The sequence below is a fragment of the Python bivittatus genome, unplaced genomic scaffold (assembly GCF_059951505.1).
Source record: "Python bivittatus isolate LINGU-HERP-01145 unplaced genomic scaffold, Pbiv_v1 ctg000570_np1212, whole genome shotgun sequence".
Taxonomy (NCBI): domain Eukaryota; kingdom Metazoa; phylum Chordata; class Lepidosauria; order Squamata; family Pythonidae; genus Python; species Python bivittatus.
Genome location: NW_028277097.1, coordinates 15,553,505 through 15,576,103, shown reverse-complemented (window position 1 = coordinate 15,576,103; position 22,599 = coordinate 15,553,505). Strand labels below are relative to the sequence as shown.

At 41.7% G+C, this 22,599-nt stretch overlaps 1 protein-coding gene and 1 long non-coding RNA gene across 5 annotated transcripts in view; one reads left to right on the top strand and one right to left on the bottom strand.

Moving 5' to 3' along the window:
* Nucleotides 1-19,133, top strand: part of LOC148214334 (uncharacterized) — a 32,842-nt gene extending 13,709 nt beyond the window's left edge. The window contains exons 3-5 of one of the 2 annotated variants that reach the window (XR_015798239.1): nt 9,779-9,877; nt 16,209-16,375; nt 17,832-19,133. This is a non-coding gene — a long non-coding RNA (uncharacterized LOC148214334). The remainder of the gene's footprint in view (nt 1-9,778; nt 9,878-16,208; nt 16,376-17,831) is intronic. The other variant, XR_015798242.1, reaches the window with a different exon arrangement.
* The window catches only part of MYO5B (myosin VB), a 253,937-nt gene that overhangs the window by 5,367 nt on the left and 225,971 nt on the right, over nt 1-22,599 (bottom strand). For 2 of the 3 annotated variants that reach the window (XM_088152666.1, XM_088152668.1), the window contains 7 exons: nt 19,836-19,913; nt 13,534-13,732; nt 7,190-7,283; nt 4,182-4,325; nt 3,402-3,553; nt 2,372-2,461; nt 1,047-1,197 (listed from right to left, as the gene is read on the bottom strand). In XM_088152666.1, coding sequence (XP_088008792.1) covers nt 1,047-1,197; nt 2,372-2,461; nt 3,402-3,553; nt 4,182-4,325; nt 7,190-7,283; nt 13,534-13,732; nt 19,836-19,913 — 908 coding nt within the window. The remainder of the gene's footprint in view (nt 1-1,046; nt 1,198-2,371; nt 2,462-3,401; nt 3,554-4,181; nt 4,326-7,189; nt 7,284-13,533; nt 13,733-19,835; nt 19,914-22,599) is intronic. The other variant, XM_088152667.1, reaches the window with a different exon arrangement.

Genomic DNA, 22,599 nt, shown 5'->3' with positions numbered 1-22,599 from the left:
TTTCTCTCAGCAGTACGAAAAATGTTCTTTGTCAAATTAACTCCAGTGCTATTGCCCTAAGGATAATTTTACTTACTGCTGTTTTTGCATTGGAGTGTTGAGAAGGACTAATTAGTCAACGGTTATAAAATGCTGAAATCCCGTCAGTAAAAGAATAGATTAGAACTCAACATATTGTAAAAATGATCAACACTGGAACATATAACAAATTCATAAGACGGCTCCTACCAGGAAGTTTGAATGAATGCTATATAGGCCCCAGAAGGCAAAAAGGGAGCTGAAGAATGATTGAGAATTACATTCCTGGAACCTGAAAACAGATAATTAGTGGAGGAAAAATTATGGGACTAGATGACAGCCAGTTCGGTGTAGTGGTTAAGGCATCAGGCTAGAAACCAGGAGACCGTGAGTTCTAGTCCTGCCTAGGCACAAAGCTAGCTGGGTGACCTTGGGCCAGTCCCTCTCTCTCAGCCCCAGGAAGGAGGCAAGGGCAAACCACTTCTGAAAAACCTTGCCAAGAAAACTGCAGGGACTCGTCCAGGCAGTTTCTGAGCATCGGACACAATTGGATTAAAAAAAAAAAAGATGTAGATGCTAAACTATGAAGATTTGTTTCGAATGTTGTAAGTCTGATGGCTTAGAATGGAGTCTTGGAATGGAGAGGAGACACAGAAGTGATTTTCATGCAATTAACTACCCCAGATGCCTTCCAGATTCTGGAAACAGATCCAAATGGATTTTCAAGTCCAATAAAATGTTCTGCCCATACTCTTCCCAAAGAATAGCTGCAAAAAGCATTTCTGTGTACAAAAACGTGACACTACGCTGGTTTACAGATCACCTATGACTTCTTCTCTGCAAACCCAATTCAAACGAATGGGTTATGAAATAATACTATTCATGGCAATTGTGCAACTGGGTGGTTTGCAATCTTAGCCCCAAACAGGAATATGGATCTAATGGATTTAATTTCACAGTTCCAGGGAGTGAGAAGAATGTAGATAATCCTTGTTGTACCACTAGGTTGAGTTAAATATGCCTTTCACCTATCATGGGCTGCAAGACGCCTTCGGCAATTTTGATGAGTTGCTGGTAGATCTGGATAGAGAGATCGCTCAGGACCTGACGGTACTCAGTGAGGTCAAAGTTCTTCAGACAATGTTCATTCTGCTTTGTGGTATTTTGGGTCATAAAACCCTGCAAAGGGAGATTAACAGATGGTGGTAATGTAACAGCAGGTTGTATTAAAATTATGTAGAGGAAAACACTAAATACTATCAGGGTGGTATGTAAAGCAAAGGTCTGTGGAGATCATTCTGAGGACAACTGGCACCTTTTTGGCTAGATTCTAGAAAAACCCATAAATTAAGGTTCACTTCCAGGATGGCTACAGGGAAAAAAAAGATCCTTATGATGTCTGAAAAGTCGTTACAGGCTTGAATGGATTCCAATCACTTGTTTGAGATGGATGGTTCCTATATGGTGGGTCTGCTACCCAGAGCTCTCCAAGTGACAAAGAGAAGTTAGTGAACGGTTTCAAGGTATTAGAGTGAAATCTGTTTTTATTAATGCTTTATACCTACGAAGTGTGGAAAAGAGACAGGAAGGCAGGAAAGGAAAGCTGACATTCATCACCTCCTCCTGCCTCAGACTTATTTTCATTTTGATATTAGTTCATGAAAACAGGTCAAAGAGGGATAAGGTGTCTGCCACTAACAATGAGCTCCTATGACTGCTCACCCAGAAGTGAGTTCAACAAGATTTATGTCCAGGAAACTGCACAGGTGCACAGATTTCTTGTTCTGGGCGCTGTCTAAAAGCATGTTGTTGTTCTGGGCGCTGTCTAAAAGCATCTTATTTGTTACGCTTTTAGTCCAATAGTCAGCTCTATAATTCAATAACAAGATCAGCAGAAACTCAAACTGGAACAAGCAGCTATAATTTCAAGCCAAGGTCCATAAGAAGCAAAAATATGTCCTAATAGCAAATTAGTTTCCTTTGGTCAACTCTTCCATCCATGGAGAGGTAGGAATAGTATGGTATAGTTCACTGTTTCTCAACCTTAGCAACTTTAAGATATGTGGACTTCAACTCCCAGAATACCCCAGCCAGCCATGCTGGCTGGGGAATTCTGGGAGTTGAAGTCTACATATCTTGAAGTTGGTAAGGTTGAGAAACACTGGTAGTTTGTTGACAGTGTTAACATGAGAAGCCTAAATTGCAGCAACCTTCGTAGCAAAAGTCCTACTGAACTGAATGGGCGTATATTCACTGCAGTCTGGAAATTCCAGACGTACTGTATGACCATTAGGGAGAATCAGAGATATTTTTAGCAACAAGGCTCTCATCCCTGCTACAATCATTTTCTCACCGTATCTCCGCTGTATTGCTTCAGACAATGCAGAAGGCGACATGTGTTGGACAGCCAGAATGATGTCATCTCAAAGTCCTCGTTGTGTTTCTATGGAGAAGCCAAATAAATACCATGAATCTTCTCCTTTTGTCAATTATGCCATGAAAAGGATGAATAACTGGAATCACAGCATCCTGCTTTAGAGTTGCTCAAGTAGGCAGCATACAAAGATTGTAAATAGATAAATAAATAAATAGGACTCCTTGCACCTCTTGCTTAGGAGGTCTTCACCTGAAATGTTAGCCTATTATTTCCAAGTCTTGTGTTGGAAAAAGAGTGCTGGATTTCAAGGGGTCTGCCTGGAAGAAAAGCAAGATCAAGAGTCTGAAAGAAGGGCCTAAGGATGGAGGAGCAGATGTAGTGGCCCCTAGAGGTGGGTCTAATTTGCTTCTTTTTGATGAAGCTAGCTTGCAACGTTAAATCTTCAGTTTGATCACAACAAAACTTGCTACTTTTCCTTTTAGAATATTTCTCATACAATCTTTGGCCAAGTCTCAATCTGACTCTGGAACCAGATTGTGAAGCCTAGAGATTCTGAAGACTGTAGTGGAGGCAATATAACAAAAGCTGCACAAAGTCTCAGTTTAACAAATAAACTGTGCTGGAATGGACTTATGAAGGCCAGGCTCAGGGAGATAAGCGTGTTCTTAGCCCCAACAGGAGCATGGGAAGTTCAAGATGAGGCTGGCACCTCCCTAAGGAATTCACGGTGTTGTGGCTGGCTGGCTTGGGAACTAGGGTTCAGTCTGGGGAGATTTCTGTCTGGAGGTTGAAGCTAATAAACACAACAGAACTGTATTTGCATTGTCTCTTAGAGTTCTTTGGGCTGAACCTGACATAAACTCTACTTTCTGCTTCTTCCTTTATCTTCTACTTAAAACGTGTTTGTTCCCTAGATACCTCGAGTCATCTCACAGATACTATCATCCAATAAACGTACCAAGCAAAGTCTACCCATTAGAAAGGAACCCCCCTTTTTTTTTTTTACCTTTAATACTTTTTTAATGCCATTAATAGTGGAGGAAAGTAAGGAATGCACTTTATGGTCATCATTAACGTAATCAGCATGTCTGATGCACATGAAAAGGATGTAGGCAGGCAGGCAGGGCACGGTGGCAGATACTATTTGGGGCTTCAGATCTGTGAGCAGAAAAGAAAGCCTTTCAACAACTGGATTCCTTAGCAATTTAAATTCTGTACCGATGGGCCCTGGGCACTTATCTAAATCAAAATCAGTCACAGAATCATTTTTATTAACTGGCCTCATTCCTCCAGCATAACGTATATTTAAAGATCTGTCCCATTTAAAAAAAATCCAATTATTCCCATGACTTATTTTGGAGTTGCTACCAAGTAGAACCATACCCTGCCAATAAAGAAAACTGAAATAAATAAGGTTTGATGATAAATTGTTAAACATGTAAATCAGTTTTTCAATTCAATCTTTTAAAATGACATTTATACTTCTTCTCAATTTTATAAGGACTTTCCCCCCTAACAATAATAACATTGGTACAACCAATTACTTAAGAGAAGTTCTGGGCTCCCTTTCACATTTAAGAGAAAATAGTTTCCTTTAATTTGGATTCCCTGATGAACAGGAATGGGATTCCTTGACTACTTAACATTAGGAAATGCTACCTTCAAACTCTGCAATCCTAAGACTCTAAACGCCTGATTAGGTTTGTTCTTCCTTGGGTAGCAAGCCACTAGAAGCCCCATATATAATATTAACAACTAGGTTGAGAAGCCAAAAAAAATTGTTTACCTGTAATGAGATTTTTTATGAGTAAAGGCTCATCTTCTTTGCAATATTCCAACATTCCCTGAAAGTCTTTCTCCTTTCTTTGGACAGCGACGTGCCTATTGAGTTCATGCTGCCGCTTTTCGGTCTGTGTAACGGCTTGATCAGCTGTGAAAGGCAAACCAGTAAAATACTCAGACCCTTTTACAGATGACCTAAAGCAGCAGCACCCTTCAGAGGTCTGGCTGACTCAGTGGTCTGCACCAGCCCTTTGGAACTGCAGAAATGATAACTGAAGTAAGGTAAATGTAACATGAAAGATGTCTCAGCTCTGGTTGAAAAGCTAGAAGGAAGTTATGGAACTGTGTGTTTCCTTCTCATCCTCTTCAGTGTAAATTCCAAGGTAGGAACCAGCATTACCTTGAAAGAGAAACGTAACTACCCACCAGTACTCTATTGCCTATGATTAAGTACTTGTGACTAATGAAAATTGATTGATTATGTGCCATCAAGTCATTTTTGACTCCTAGCGACCACATAGATAGAAAGCTAAGATGTATGGTCCATTTCCCTGTCTTGTGTGGAGCAGCGTTCAATCACAAAACCTCCAGCAGACAATTGCAGATCCCATATCCAGGTCTACCGCTATCTGCTGCTTGAAAGACCCAGTTGCCCTGGCCTGGAGATTTACACCTCCTATTCTGGACCCCTCCTATCCTTTCCTGAATTTCCCCAGCAGTGCAAAAGAACCTATGCACAGATTTTTCCAAGCACATGTACCAAGAAGAAAGCCAACACATGTTTGGAAAAAGATCCAGAGTCCCCATAATGGATCTTTCCCATCAGTTGTTCAGTGGAGAAAAGATCTTACTGGTCTTTCCAAAGATAAATTCGCAGGTTGCTACCAGCAGCAGCCCCCAAATATTCTAGAGACATAAAACTGTCTATGGGTTCTGACTTTTGGTATACTCTACATACGTACATACATAGGTACATACATACATATGCCTGTATGTACACACAGACACATATATACACGCATTATACAGGGTGTACCAACCCATAAACAATTCATTATATAAATTACATTAAATGTTTGAATTGGTTGCCATTTTCTTCTAAATGCCTCCTTACTCATTTGGCACATGACCTTTGAATGTTCCTACATACAGTAACTTCTTCTCTGAAAAAATATTAATCAATTAGTAAAACATTGTAATTGGCCTATGTGGTCTGACTTTTGGTACACCCTGTATATATGTAACATACAATCACAGAAAAGTAGTGGAATTTTTCAAGATTTTGAGGGTTTTTAATTTTCTTTTTTTCTTTGATTTTGTTTTTGGTTTTTCTTCCCCTTCTTTCACTTTTAGCTTGTATTATTATTTTTTTAGGTATATAACTCATTTAATAATAGTTTAAATGAAATATATTAGTTTAGTTCTTGTAAATAATTGTATTATTTTTTGTAGTTGTATTAGTTCAGAGATTCAATAAAAATTGTAGATATAAAAAGACTGAACTGGAAGTGTAATGAATAGGTTTTATCCCCATTTTACCATTACTGTGATTCTCATCATATTTCGTGTGGCTTAAGCGTGCCTTGCAATGTAAAGAGAAGATCTAGCCAGAGCAATTGCATCATTTGCTATACCTAACCTCACTCTCAACGGGATTCAGTAAAACTCTCAGGATTTAGCCCTAGAGAACATTATCTATCTATCTATCTATCTATCTATCTATCTATCTATCTATCTGTCTGTCTGTCTGTCTGTCTGTCTGTCTGTCTGTCTGTCTGTCTGTCTGTCTGTCTGTCTGTCTGTCTGTCTATCTATCTATCTATCTATCTATCTATCTATCTATCCATCCATCCATCCATCCATCCATCCATCCATCCATCCATCCATCCATCCATCCTGCTATAAGCGTTCAACCAGTTTGCTATATTCACACATATGAAAAAATAAATAACCCCCCAACTCTTAATAAGATGAAGATGGTAATCACATTGGGGCTTTATAACCTTGCTAAGGATAGTGGGTAACCCCCACTGCCTTCACCAGGGAACAAATGCTGCAGTTGTGAAATGTATTAAGAAAATGGATATTAAGGCACAACTCAAGTAACTTTGTGCCAGTCAGTTTCATGCATATAAATTACAGTGACAAGAACCATCTGTGCCAGTTGCCACGATGCAGAGTCTCCGATTCCTTCAGCTGAATTTCATTTAATGATCAGCTTTCCGGGAACCAGGTTTTCAGATCCAAGCTGCGGTAGCTAATCACTCTGTCAACCCACCAAAATCAAAAGAACTAGGGGGTGTACAATGTCTAATTTCCAGTATGCTTCTTCTCCTTTCCATGACTGCAAATGCAGAGGCTTCTGCAAAAATCCTCCTTTAGTGCCGTGAGAACCAGCAGGTGGAGACTTTCTCCGCTGATACTGGAAACAGCAACACCAAAGGAGGATTGTAGATCGCAGAAAAAAAAAAAACTTTTTAAAGTTTTTCAGTCCCTGCCCCTTTCAATAAACAGAATGGCAGAGTCAAATATCCAGTCAGTGAAGACTAAGGAAGAGGAGGAGGCAGCACTTCCAAAGGCAAAAATATGCTTCAGGTCGTGCAGGGTGCCATCCTAGCGCCTGTCTGGCACTTCTAAAAAGCAGCTGAGTCCTCCTAGGATCATACAAGAGCTGCAGAGGGAAGCTGTCAGACCCTAGGAAAGGACACTTTTGGTTTCAGGAGTTGCATACAAGTGTTATGTGGCACCACACAGCCCCGCAAAGGATGTGGGAGGGAGAACCAGGGATTCTGATGGCTCGTAATACACCCTTCCTTTGAAAAATAGTTGCATTTAGTCTTCCCATCAAACCTTATTCAGATCTCCAATTTGGCAGGGCTGCCAAACCTGATCTGGATACTTAGCTCCTGTTGGTTTAAAGACAACCCCGCTTTTAGTCCTACCAACTGTTTGGTCAGTACAGGACAAAATATTAATTTCAGCCGCAGAAGGCGTCTTGGAAGTTAAAGTTACCTTCATAATCTTGGACTTTCTTCATGTAAATCCTGAGCTGTTTCTTCAGCTTCTTCTCATTCTTTTCTAGTTTTTCAAGCAGCTCTTTCAGGTCCTGAAAAATGGGAATAACATCCAGATCATCAACTGCTCCAGTGCAGCAACGCACAAACATTTTGCCAAGACTCATATAAAACGGCAAGAAGTGAATAAAAATATAACCAAGTTATACAAATCCAATTAAAAACAAACAGGGTCAAGGCCCCTAAAAATCACATTATCAACATGTAATCCAAACCACTCTCACGCCAGACCTCCATCAGTATCCCAGCCTCAGTGCCTAGGGGAAGAGCCAGGTCTTCACAGGGTTCAGGCTGTCTCTGTCTCAGGGAGAGGCTATTCCACAAGACAGGTGCCATGACAGAGAAGGCACACAGACTAGGACTCACCAGGCGACACTCTTTTACGGAGAGGAACCGGAGGATGCCCGCTCTGTCAGACCTAGTGGGATAGCCAGAAACTATTGGGCAGAAGTGACCCATAAGAATCCTGATCCTGTGCCACAGAGGGCTTTAAAAGTGACAACCAGCATCTTGAATTGCACCCAGAAGCCTAGTGAGAGTCAATGCAGCTCACACAGCAGCAGTGTTATGTGGGCATATTGTGGTACAACCAATACTCTACGTGCTGTTGTGTTCTGGATCAGCTGCAGCTTTTGAACACTCTTCGAGGGCAGCCCCATGTACAGGCATTGCAACAGCGCAATTGGGAGGTGACTAAGGTAGGAATGACTGTGAGCAGTGCCTCCTGATCTAGGAATGGGGACAACTGGCACAGATGCTTTTGTGCAAAAGTCCTCCTGGCCACGGCTGCCACCTGCTTCTCAAGGGAGTCCAGGAGAACCCCAGAACACATTAAACCCCCAGATTCGCCTTCAACAGTTCTGCTCACCAGAAGAGCATTTCTACTTTGAACAGGGAACCGAGGTTCTGTAGTAACCAGAAAAACAGCATAGTGGCCAATTCAGTTTGAAGTGACTGATGCTAATCTCTAGCTACAGTGATTTCCAGGGCTTGGGATTTTAAAGTATAGCTGGAATCAAGGAACTGTTGGATGTCAGAAACACTTCCCTAACTTTTTCATTCAGAGAATCTTTGTTGCAGTTCAAGACATCCATGTCAGAGGGATGACTTTTCAGGCCAAAGCCTTCTGACATGAAGTTAATTATGGACTCACATCCATAAACAAAGGCTGCAGGAAACTAATGCAGACTAATGTGCATCAGAGATGTTTCTACTCAGGTATAGTTCATTCATGACGGACTATTAATCACCAGCATTCAGCTCAACCAACCTAGCAGGGCTGTTATGAGTATAAAATTGGAACATCTCATTTATGCTGCTTGGATATTGCGGGGATCCATAAATTACTGTATACAAAAATGTCAGAAAAGTCTGAGGAATGTATTTCCTCCTTCAATTGAAATAAGTATTTTCCCCCTCGCCGGAAGTATAAAAGCATTATTATGGTTGGTCGCGCAGTAAGCCAGATGTTTAGACTGGGTTTGGCATTTTTATCCACCTGTTGAGTCCTTCCCAAGGACCTGGGAGAGGCAGATGTTGTTTGATGGTGTTAAAGGTATCATTGCAGGATATGAGCTGTTCCAAGTACAGCTGCCTTTTGCCATTGACTGATGGTGAATTTGTCAATGCTGATGGTCTTCAAGTGGGGCTCCATATGTTTTGGGGTTGTACCCAAAGCACCTATAACTATTGGTACAATCCTTGCTTTCTTTTGCCATAGTTGTTCTACTTCTATTTGCAGGTCTTTATATTTTGTGATTTTCTCCAGTTCTTTCTCTTCTCTTCGGCTGTCTCCAGGTATTGCAATGTCCACTAGCCAGACTTTTTTGTCTTTCTTATCAACAGTTGTTAAGTCTGGGGTGTTGTGTGGCAGGTGCTTGTCTGTCTGAATTCTAAAGCCTCAGAGCACTTTGGCTTCTTCATTTTCTATTACTTTGTCTGTTTTGTGGTCCCACCAGTTCTTGCTTCCAGGCAAATGGTCTTTCTTGCAGATATTCCAATGCACCATTGTTGCTATTTTGTCATGCTGTTGTTTATAGCCAGTCTGTGCGATCTTCTTGCAGCAGCTGACTAGGTGGTCCACTGTTTCTTCAGCTTCTTTGCAGAGGCGTCATTTGCTGTCTGTTGCTGTCTTCTCAATTCTGGCTTTGAAGGCATTTGTTCTTAAGGCTTGGTCTTGTGCAGCCAGAATTAGCCCCTCTGTCTCTTCCTTCAACTTTCCTGCTCTTAGCCATTGCCAGGTCTTGTTATCTGCTTGCCTGCTAGTTTTTTTGTGTACTGGCCATGTAATACTTTGCCTTGCCATGTCTCTTTTCTATTCTTCATTTGGTTTTTCTAATAGGCCAGTTTGGTCTCTTCGGTATTCGGTAAGCCTTCATGGTGTACTAGCTTCAGTGTATCTTCTTCACTGTCCTTCAGATATTCTTCCAATGCCTTTTTCTTTTATTATTATTATTAGTATTACTATTATTAGATTCTCATCAGACTCAACCAAGCTTTTAAAGTTATACATTGATTTCTCTTTCAGGGTTTATTTCAATCTCTACCAAGCAATCAATCATGCATTGTGAGCTGAGTAATTTGTCAAGTTGCTATGGTATGCCTGAGTAAGAGGCTCACCATAAGAGTAAGTTGTCACATTGCTTTTTGAAACACCCTCTTCAGTTTCCTACTTAATGTGCCTATAATATTACTGAAAACTTGATTCTGCGCAGAAAATGGAGACAGCGTGGTTCAGCAAATAAATTGTGGCTTTTAGAGCCAGTTTATAAAAACTTTAAACACAAAAAAGCAAAGTTGGGCGATTTTTAGGGACCCCCATTGATGTTATTTATTTTACAATGTGTCTGGGGGGGGGGATGTTCCACAGTGGAGTTGATGATACAAAAAGGATGGGTCACATCAAATATTGTGATTTTTGTTTGGGGGATTGTTTGGTGTGGGGGGGAATATTTTTCTTTTAGCCTTGTGAAGCCGTTGTTGTGATATCCCATTTTTATTTTGTGCAAGTCAAGGCGGTGTGCACAATCCTCCCTCCTCCTATTTCCCCCCAACAACAACCCTGTGAGGTGGGTTGGGCTAAGAGAGAAGGACTGGCCGAAAGCCACCTGGCCAAATTCCGTGCCCAAGGGTGGACTAGACCTCCTGGTCTCCTGGCTTCTAGTCCAGCACACCCCTGGGAAGTGAGAAATTAGGGCAAATTTAGACCATCTTAACCCTGTTTTCCTTTGATCCTGATTCCTGTGGTGTCTCAGTCCATATTTCTCTGGCAGCAGGTATGGCATGTCCTGACAGCTAACTTGGAAAAGTTTATGCCGGCTGTCTGAATGGGTGACTGCACATAAGCACTGTATTCCTTTGGTCTCTCCAAGAAAAGATTTATGCAGGACATTTACTTAGCAGGCACCAGATACATGGCTCCTGATTACATGGGTGCTCTTTTTCACCTTAAACCAGTGTTTCTCTGGCTGGGGAATCCTGGGAGTTGAAGTCCACACATCTTAAAGTTGCCCAGGTTGAGAAACCCTGCCTTAAACTGTCTGCTTCCCTAACCAGACTGACTCTACCACATAGTACACCTGGATCAACTCTGTTAGGCAGAAGGAAGAATCTGCTTTGGGGGGCCATGCCTATTCCTGCTGCCCTCCCAATCTGGTCCCTGAGCAGGGCTTCCCTGCACCTAAAGGATGCAGCTCTCCAAGTGGCCGCCCATCCATCGTACTTCACTTTGAGAAACAGGGTCAGCCCTTTCAACATGGTGGTGTCGGCCCTCCATGTTTGACTTGGTTATTGGATGAACCCATTTTCTGGGTTTCAGTAATAGAGTGAACCACAAATGAACTAAACAGCCTGAGTTTGCACATGAGGCTGTCTGAGGTTAAAACTAAACTCAACATAAATGGCTTGGTTAAGCCGATTGCGTAAGTGGATGGCTCTGAGTACCTCACGTGTGCAAGATGGCCTGCTAGTTGGAGGATACATGTTGGCCCTTTGCTGCTGGTGAACAGTATTCAACAAGGAATACACATGAAGATCCTTGAATGCAGACATGCAGACGAAGCTAGTGAAAATCCACTGAAAATTGTACCATACCAGGCTACTATTCAACCATGTCAGCACTGCTGTTCCTGCTGGCATGCCTTTCTATCGAAAAGGCACATTAAGCATATTCCCACAGGGGAACTGTCGCTTCTGCATTTTATTTTTGTCCATTCTATATTTTAAAATACACCAACCTGAGCAAACCTCTCAGAGCAATACCTGGATCCAAACATAAACGTTATATATGACTTCTCTGAATTTTGTAATTCAAGTCTTGGCTCCAAAAAAAAAAAAAAGTTTACATTAAAATACATGTTTAAAGTTTGATATTTGTGATTTCTGTTGGTTTTAGAAAAACCAATGGACCAATGCAGAAACAAATCTCGCAAATGAACAACTGTGAACTGACCCGGTCTGGAAACACAGTGATCTGTCCATGGGTCCGAAAGGAAAATACCAGAAAAGGTTCCTTGAGAGCCCACTAATTTATGAGAGGCATCTAAACTGAATAAATCCTTCATTACTGAAGATCCCACTCATTCCCTTTGAGCACTCATAGTTGGCAAATTTGATTGATGTGCTGCTGAATACTTGTTTTCCATAGTTTGTCAGCTCTACAGAACACCTTTGCAAGACCTGCTTTTAAGCTTCGGACGACACAGAGCGGGTTGATGGTGCTTTGCAAATCATAAAAATTGCCAGATCTGTAAAGGACACCATCCTGGCACAAACATGGCAAACACTGATAGATCCAAAGTGTGAGAGCTGTGGGAGGTGTATGCATAGCATTTCTCCTAACACAAATAATTATATTAACCTCAATAAGGGGAGTAGTGGTGTGTCCAACAGGGCTTCCTTCTTCCAGTTACCCCTCATGGTCAATCCTTTTCCACTGCCCTCTACATATAGAAAGTAACTATCTAAGGTCAACGGTTCCTGGCTTGCCATGGCAGTAACACTCTGCGTGGACTCCTTTGTATTTTGCCAGCTCAGCGCTTTCGCTGCAGTCCTTGACCTTCATACCTAAATGATTCCAACATATCTACTAGAATGTGATAAAAGTTCTCCTAAGATGCCACAGTAGAAATGGAAGCAGGAGATGACTCACTCTTGTTAACTAGTTTTATTCGCTTGTGGGTCCCGCTCTACTAAGCGTAATTTTTCCAGGAGCGTCAGCGGGGAGAGGGCATAGCTCAGTGGTACAGCCTATGCTACTGGGCACTGCAGGGTAAAAGCTGCAGATGATGGGAAAGTCTTCTGCTCAAATCTCTGGAAAAATGTTCCAAGGAAGGCTAGATAATGTGGGGCAATACAGACGATTGGTTTGGCCCACTATCTCCCCCACCTTCTTCTATATATAATCTATTTGTTCTGTTTTATACTGTATCTGCATAACCGTAATACAGTTTGATGTAGTGATTAAGGCACCAGGCTAGAAACCGGGAGACCCTGAGTTCTAGTCCTGCCTTGGGCAGAAAACCAGCTGGGTGACTTTGAGTCAGTCATTCTCTCTCAGCCCCAGGAAGGAGGAGGCAAGGGCAAAACACTTCTGAAATCTTGGGGGACAACTACAGGGACTTGTCCAGGCAGTTGCTAGAAGTCAACACTGACTCAAAGGGACAAAAACAAAACAAAACCCAACCACCAAAGACAGGTTCTCTGCACTGCTTTATAACAAAAGTTGATTCAAAACTAATACTGCGGTTAGAACATGGATAGGAAGCAACGAAACAGGTAATGAGCTACGCACTATTTTAAACACCTGGAAGGAGTGAAAGATTTCTACCTAGTATTGAAAGGAATGCCCCTGAAATTAACTGAAACCAACAAGGGGCCCTGGGAACGGTTCCAAATATAGCAAGAAGTTCTGAGAAGCAGAGGAGGTCTCTTACGGCAGAGATATTCCAGCAGCTCCAGAATAGCCTTCCCAGCAGTTCTGCTGAGAGATGGTCAGCTTTGTCTCTTCTTCCTGAACTGCTTCATCTCCAGCTGGTGGTTACATCGCTAAGAGCTAGTGCCTGGCTGCCTGACTTTGCATTTATATTTCTTCCTCCCACCCATTCCCCTTTTTGCCTATTGCATCTTTTAGATTGTACATCTATGAGCAGGTCTGGCTAATGATTGAAGGCCATGTTGGAATACTTTTTTGGGGGGGGACTGAAGAGCTGGGCACCAATCTTTCAAACGAGGCACTATCACCCATGATAGAAACAACCCTGCCCTTTCGCTCACTGTCCATACCAGGTTTTCATTTGTCAGCCGCGTGATTTCCTGCTGGATGCCAAACTCCACTTGGGCTTCTGGTGACAACTGGAGTGTCTGGAGGAAGACTTCGTGCTGTTTCTCCATCCCTTCCTTCAACACCTCCATCTGGTCCTTTAGGGCTTCTACTTCCTCTTCATATTCCTTCCTCTGTTCCTGGAGTTGGGCCTCAAGGAGCCTGAAGGGAGGAAAAGTGGGGAGGATGGGGAAAGTAAAATGTCTTTGTCACCCAAATGATGTGATACACCGAAGCAGCCATGGCACCTTTAGTGGTGATGGACCTGGGCTTGGATTCACAGACCAAATGCCTTTGGCCCTTCCAAGGTACTTTTGTACCATGTGAACAGGAAAAGGGCCACGTGAACAGGAAATGGAAAAGGCTCATTGATTTATATTATATATATCTATATCTATTCTATGTACATGTAGGAAAAACAGCTTGGTATAGTTGTTAAAGGCCCTAGGCCAGAAACTAGGAGACCTTGAGTTCTACTCTTAGACCAGTGTTGTCCAAACTTGGCCACTTTAAGATGAGTGGACTTCAACTCCCAGAATTCCCCAGCCAGCATGGCTGGCTGGGGAATTCTGGGAGTTGAAGTCCACTCATCTTAAAGTGGCCAAGTTTGGACAATACTGTCTTAGACACACAGCCTTCTGGGTGACCTTGGGCCAGTCCTTTTCTCTCACTCTTAGGAAGAAGAAGGCCAGGGCAAACCATTTCCAAAAATCTTGCCAAAGAAACCACAGGAACCTGCCCAGGCAGTCTCCAGGAGTCAAAGTAGACTTGAAGGCACCAAAACCCCCAAACCAAACCAAAACCCTCACACAGAGAATCCAGCATATTGTCTCTCAAAGCCTTTTCTTTTCACAGAGAATGGCTGCCTACACTCAATATTCATACATATACAGGCAGGCACTACTTTCATTAGGAACTGAAGATTATGGAGGAGACACCCATTTATTAAATTGCTCTGCCTGCCTGCCAGGTTGCTATCAGACATCACTTTCTTCACATCAGTTTTGGCTACCAGGATAGCCAGTCAATAAGAATCAAGGGCCTGATTTACCATACAGATTTCCAGGTTATTTATTTATTTGATTTATATTTCACCTTTCTACCCAGCTGGAGCATCTGAAGTGGCCAAAGGAATAACATCTCAAGGGTGTCTGTTAAAGGTCCCCCTTCCCACAACCTCAGAGATTAGGGGGACATGGACCAGATGGCAGAGTTTTGAAACAGTCTACCCCTGGAGGCCTTCCTCAAGACATTTGAAAAAGATTCTGATTCCAGAAACAAAACAAAATAAAATAAAGCATTCTGAGTTCACCTTTTAACTCAGTCTCCCCAAAGATATCATCCCAGTTACTTTACACTTCAGAATTGGTGGGCATCTGTCCTGAATGGCTTTTCTTATCCAGACACGCAAATAATTTCTGAGGTCCCTTTAAGATACTCCCAGCTAACTTTATGCATTCTCTTATAAATTGGCCCTTTTATAGAGCAAAAAACAGGGAAAGATTTCATTTTAAAATGAGGCATCCTGAAGAACAGATATTAAAAGGGGAAGAAAAGAATTGAATAAGAAAACCCACAGAGAACGAACCAAGGAAATTAAAACCATGTTTCTTTCTGTGCCAAAATGGAGGGGACGTTTTTCTAAATAGATGCACAGTGTGTATTCTGCAAGATGATGAATTAAGGAACAAACTGCACATTTCACAAGAGAAGGGGCATGGAGCAATTCTTTGCATTTCTGGATCAGTTTCCACCTACTTGGATGGGGAGTATGATTCATCACTGAAAAGGTTACAGCCCTCCTCTATGTGCCTGCAGATAAGCTTAACATTTGGTAAACTAAATTGATTTTTAAAAGGTAGCAATTACAGTTTGCCTGAAATGAAATCTCTCCCCCTTAATCCTTTTTCAAAGATTTTTCAAGAACCTCTTAAAAGCTGGGCTGCTGAGAAGGACGGGTTCTCATGAAATTTTAGACCCAGGCGACGTGGCTTTCAGGTGATAGAGTGGGTGGACCACATCACACTTTGGAGAAGCGAAGAAAGCCATCTTGAAATCCCCCCCCCCCAATTTTCCCTGATTTTCCCAACAGATCAGAAACAATACGTTTTGAGTTTTCAACTCACGGAGAAATTGTAATGCATGTACAAAAAATGCACGTAAACATATAAACACACCTGCAGTCTCAAGTTATATACTGTGCCATAGATTATGAGTGTGGGTGGACTGCAGGGAAGGCAGAAGATGGTTGTGTGTGTCCAAAAGCACCTGTTGGTTTCTCCCTGCTATCCTATATGCTTGTGCAGTGGTTGTTACAATTTAAGATTGTCTGCCTGCAAATTCTACCCTCCTCCAATCACAGGAGCAAACCTTTTCCTATTAGCAAATAATACCAAAAGCTTTCAGCAAGCTGATGGTGTAATTCTTAAGTAAGGAAGTAAAATCAAACACATTCCCAACTAACTATAAGCTCTCCCTGTTACACTGTCCAGACACATCCTAAATCTAAGTGAGGACAACTCCCCCCCACCCTGCCCTTCTTCAATGCTTCAGATTAGACACAACTGGCCTTTCAAAATTCTCCACCAAATTTGTGGGCTGGAAAATTGAGAGGACAATTTCTTCAACTTTCTCCCAGGAAAGAAGAAATTCTCCAAAGGTTTCTCAAGGACAAGACTCCCCTCTTCGTGGTGAGAGTTGTACCATCATTGAGAAAGTCCAATGGGAGGGATTCCTCCTGTTCCCTTCTTTTGGGATTTAGTAGCTGCAGGAGAAGTGAGAAAGGCTGCAGCCTGTTGGAGGCAGGTAAGCCTACACAAGACAGGACGTTAGCCAGATGCATTCCTTGGCTACCTCACTGTTGAACCAAGGCAGGAACATGATGCTCCTGTTAGTAAAATGTCTACAAAATTCTCTTTTCCTTCCAAACAAATGTTAGAAGTCATGTTTCTTTCATCAAATTGAAAACAACTGGTAAAAAAAAAAATGCAGGAGAAATTTCTGGGCCCTGTACTACTCTTAAATGTGTTGGACTATCACTGGTGTTATTTCCAGGTAACGGAGGCCATGGTTTTTTTTCATCTAATTGGATTATTAGGTTGTGAAAAACTTTCCAAGACAGTTAAAACAGAATGGCTGTGTTTGCACAAGATGCTAAACATGGTTAATGTTAATTTTAATTACATTTGGACTGCAGGAAAGGCAGATGATGGTTGTAAGTGTGCCCAACCCTGTTGGTTTCTCCCTGCTGTCCTATATGCCTGTCCTGTGGTTGTTACAATTTAAGATTGTCTGCCTGCAAACTCTACATGTTGTGTAAACCCAACCTACTTGGTTGATTTAGTATATTCACTAATCAAGCTACGGATGTTACACAAATTTAGCCACTCAGTGACAGCATCAAGTCATCTTGGAAAGCTGACAAAGAGACCAGCAACCTTGTTTCAGATTTAATAGGCATCCTCATAGATGGTCTCCTTTACTGGATTATCTCATAGCATAAAGTTCCTGCAGAGAATCAGCCTAGGCACCAGACCTTTCACCAATCCTGACCCAGCTTTGGGTATAAACTGCAATGAAATTAATTCAGGCTAGATTTAGAAGAGCCTTATATGTAAGTTAGACATGGCACATCAAATAATAGCAGCGGGTAGAATTTTCCTGTAGTTACTATATGGTGGGTCTGCTGCATATTTTATAAGCTGTCCCTTATAAGCATCCATTTTGCCTGGATTTTAGCTGAACACATTCTGTGCTGAAATTTCTGCTAGATCGACTGTGTCACGTTGTAAGTTCTGCTTTGAAAAGGCTAATGAGAAGGTGAAGGTTATACTCATTAGCTAAGAATCACAGGATCCTAGAATTAGCTCTTGGGGGCTTCTCCAGGGTTGTGTGTAGCAGTGCTGTAGCTTTTCATATCTACCAGTCATTTAAATCTTTTGAGCCTAGTCAACTCATTCCAGTTTCCAACCTTCTTTTCTTAGGCAAAGATTAGTAAGGTTGAGGATTCTCAACTCTCTGGGGCATTGGAGAGAACAGATTAATTGGGTGAAAGGGGGTTTCAAGGCTGACATAGCTTTGGTAAGCTCAGTTGATAAATGGCCAGGAGCTAGATAGTGTAAATGAAACCTCCTGGTTTTGCCAGACTTCTCAAAGGCATCAGACACCATTGTTATTTTGGTTATTTATTCTGGATGGCACAAAACTCCAACAATTTTAGCCCATCATGTGTTGCTGAGTGACTTCTGCCCTATACTTTTAGTTTGCAGTTTGTGGGATGACACAAGGTCCTATGCTATCACCTACGCTTTTCAACATCTGTAAGAAGCTTGCAGAGAAACTGAGTATTTGGACAGTGATCCCACCATACACAGGTCACGGAGACAGGGGACGGTCCACTTGAACAAGAATCTAGACAAGAAGATGGAATGGACCCATATAACCTTATCCATACACTGGAAATCTGCACTGGAAGTCTAAGTGTGTGTCCATCAAAAGATCAATTTCATGGATCTGTGGTGGTTCCTTAGCTTTAGAATGCCTTCCTGGTAGACCTGAACCTTTTGGCATGAATCAGTTGTTTCAAATCAGGTTGCTTTTCACTAACTTTCAAATATTTTCTACATAACTTTCTATTTCAGCTCTTATCCTCCTTTGTTGCCTATGTTTTGCTCCTTTGTTATTGCTTTGGAATGAATTACAAAACAGCTTACAAATTCCTTAAAAATACGTGATAAATAAATCAGTTTATTGTAAATCATGCACCTTTTCTAGCAAAGTACAAAAATAAATACCTCTTTCTTCCCCTTGACTCAAATAATGAAAATAACATCAACTCTAAATACAATTACTTAAACATTGATCTGAGGCTTCGCACTTACCATCTCCACAGCATATAAGATAATTTTTGTGTTAGAGGAACAAATGATAAGTTGTTTCAGTAATGATGGAGATTTTTTGAAGATAAAAATTGAAATTGTTCCGTTACTTTACTACCATATCAAACTGAAGATGGCAGACCACTGAGTAAAATGCTACCCATTTCTATAGTTATATAAAAAAATAAACTGCAACAGAAAAGCTGATGCAGGCAAATATTAAAAACCTGATGTCAAGAAAAGCCATTTTAAATATTTTGCTTGAAAATTCTATTAACTAAGCAACAATATACAAATATGCTTAATATGTGTTATTTATCCTAAAATCTGCTTGTTTGCATTTACTGGATGGATGAATATTGCTGGATTTATTTACTGAACACACACCTCTCCTGACTGTGTAGCTCTTTCTTTAGACCTCAGATAAATGATAATTCCTACCTCAGTTAAAAACAAATGTACCTAGGAAAAGTGTAGGGTCTTTTCACATATTAAATCATTACAAATCTGGGGGCTGCATGCTTTATGGAAAACTTGATTTGATAAGTGTATAATGTATGAAACTGTCCCTACATCATGTATAGAAGTCATAAAGCCTTTTATGCTGAACTGAGCTGTTTTAAGTATCCATTCTATGTTTACTTAGAATACTGCAGGTAATAAAAGTACAGGTAATTCTCATTTAGCAACTGCCTCATTTAGTGACCATTCGCAGTTACGACAGTGATGAAAAAGTAACTTTAGGACCAATCCTTGCATTTACGACCTTCACAGGTCTGCAAAGCAAAGGAAAGCTGAAGTAAGTTCATAAGCACAGTCACAGTTTCACTTATCAGCCACTTCACTTAATGACCGAGTTGCCAGTCCCAATTGTGGTTGTTAAATGAGGACTACCTATATGTGGATGGCTGATCTGATGAGGATCACATCAAGCAGTAGCTGATGTATCCTGTGGTCCCCAGGTTAGTGGAAAATTAAAACAGCACATCCAATCCATTGCTTCCTTCTACTACCATCAGGTACCAAAGCTCAGTGACACAGTGGGAGGTTGGAGAGGGATCTGCCAAGGGCCCCCTTGGTTCTGTAGTCAACCCTACAGGTGACCATCCTCACTTCAGAAAGCCCCATTAACTTGCCTGGTGAGGCATCCAACCGACACTATCTACCAAACTATATCAGCTGCCACACTGTGATTAATGTGAAGGCAAACTCACATATTAGAGCTAGTTACCTGTCATAACCCAGGTGGCAAGGATGAGTCTGAAATAACAATAATAGCTCCCAATGTTTAGGTAACTGTGGACTGAACCCATTTCTAGCTTCAAGAAAAGTGAGGGAAGAAAATAATAGCCCACGAAGAGCAGAAAGAGAAGGAAAAAATATTTGACCTGGCTACTTGTTTCAGACCCTGATAGGCCAAGCCGAGTTCTCCGTCTTCATTCAGGTACCCCCAGTCCTCAGTCTTGCTAGAAAGAAAGGACAGAGGAAAGGGAAAGAAGAGGACAGAAGGCAAAGACAAAAAGTAATAGTCAGATGCAGATCAAAGGGAAGAAAGAGACCTCAATTGCAAGCATGCTGACAGATACACAAGCCCGTAACCAGGAACCACAAAAAATACCGCTACATGCAGTTTTATTCCCACGGGTCACATTTGGACGAGTGCATTTCCATTTTGGGACAACCACAAAAACTGAGTCTTATTGTACAGAAGGAAGGTTACAGGGAAGCCCGGCACGTTGTGAGGAAAACGCTCACTAAAAGCACAACCAAAGCATTTGGAGATAGAAACAACGAAGTATACTTTATTGGAAAATACTTACAGTGAGTCACCGGGCTCCCTGCCAGCAGACTGCAGGAGAGAGTGCCAGCAAGCCCACTCCCTGCATTATACACCTTGGCAATAACAGTGAAGCAGATAGATAACAGAAAGATAAGGGGGTAATGTAATCACCTAGTGTCATTTCCTCCGCTTTGATAAGCTATTCAATTTGATAAGCTTTGATAAGCTTTTCAATAAGCTAATGCTTTGATAAGTTATTCAACTGACCTTACTGTTGCTTTTCACACTTGTGGTATCCTTTGTGATGGAGGTACCAACATGTACTATAAACCTTGGTGTTTATTTGCATTGGGCTGACTTTCTGCTGACCGTCTCCACTCCAAGGTCACGACATTGGGTGTTAGGCTATGCATCTACATGACTTCTATCAAAAGCCATGATACATTTCTATATACTTCTATATACTTACTACAATGTGGAATGCTCTATACCACCACAGGCATCCTTTGATTACAGGTGACCGTGGGAAACCCTTATCTTGGAAAGCTGAACTTGGATGAGGGTTTCTTGTTATTTCCAAAGTCCTTCACAACTTCCCAATTGTATGGGTACATCGAAAGGGGTGGTCCAAGCCAGCCAGCCATGATTTGCATGATCAACATAACCCAGACTTAGTAGCTGAGTAACACAGGAGGTGTGTGATATTACCAGACCTTTGGATTTTACAAAACGAAGCACAACTGAAGAATAGGGCCTCAGATTACAGACCCCACATGTGACACATTATTTCATTCTGAGTGGGAGGGACTGCCCCACTGTCCTGAAATATAGTCATAGAAAAATTTTCCGATTTTTCAATAAAGTGATGTCCTTCATAATTTGGAGGCCTGACTACAGAAGAACACACACAGTTCAACTTGAGTGCAAGCTTTTACAGTTGCAAATTGTTGATCCATGGGAGCATTTCAGAGCAAGCTCTCAGCCTGGACTCTTTTTCCTCTGTGTTGGCCTCACTCTGGACTAGCCCCCCACACCCAGTCTCAGCAATCTGCACTGGAGAAAAGGCTTTCTTCTCCTTGGCCTCCTCATGAGAACAAGAAGTGCAAAGAGATCAGTTGTGGTGAAGGGCGCAAAGGGTTAAAGACCCCATCCTGTTTTGTGGATTAGGGATTCATAGGAGCAAACTGTGAAGAAAAAAGCTTAAAATGATGGAAAAACTATATAATCAATGCCACGTGTACCCTGGTCTGGAACAGAGGTGCCAGGAAATGACTCAGGAGCCAAGTTTAAAAGATGCCTCCTGCAAGCAACTTGGGAGAAATAACTTGAATTTCCCCTCTAATGGGGTGGAAGCTAGAAACAACCTTTTAAAAATTACAAAGCAGTGAGTGCTAAGTGTAACTACTCAACTGCTGAACCAGGCAGCGAAGATCAATTTGGGCTACAGAGCCCAAATAAGACTTGGCAGGGTTCCTGAACAGGCTGCAAATAATCAGAATTGCTGATTTGGCTCACCTATTGTTTGCAAAACCTCCTGGATTATTCTGTAAGAATCTGACTTAAGAAGGGTACCATTAGTCTTGAATTCAACAATTGTGTAAATTACAAACACGGAACATCTGTAACAGCTTGGCCCCCATTAAATAAATGGAAAGCATTTAACGTTTCCATCCATCAATGAAGAAAATCTTGCTGGAGGCATGAACCTTAAATCTACTCTTTCAGATGGATACTGCCTGGCCGTTTATGAGATGACCTGACACAGCAGTTCATTCACATCTCATTAGATTACAGGAGATGAGAGGCTACCAGGGGGGGCCACATGCAATAAATAAAATTGTTTTAAAGGACTGAAATCTCTTCCGTCTTAAACATCAAACTGTTCAGTTCCATTCCGAATGAAAATTTAAGTTCGCAAGGAAAGTCCAACAGTTCCCAAAGGAGTCTATATCCAATAACTATGCTGGCACAAGATTTGCTGGCCCCACTACTGATCCTATTCTGCTACAGGTGCAATGCCACCCAACAATGGTCTCCTTATTTCCTGTATGCAAAGCAAATTAAGAAAAAAGGATTGGTGAATTATCTCGGCTTTGTTTCCTTCCCCTCCCACCAAACATTAATCAGCTTCAGGGTTTAGTGACTATGGTCTAGATACAGGTAGTCCTCGGGTTATAATAGCAGTTGGGACCAGAATTTCTGTAGCTAAGCAATGTGGTCGTAAAATGTGATGTCATGTGACCACATCGCTTAGTGACTGCAACCTTGGCAGTACCTATTGTCCTCATAACCCGAGGACTGCACAGGTTGTTAAATGAGGACCTCACATTACCACAATGTGGGAAGAGGCAGGAGTCTCAGGCAAGCCGGCT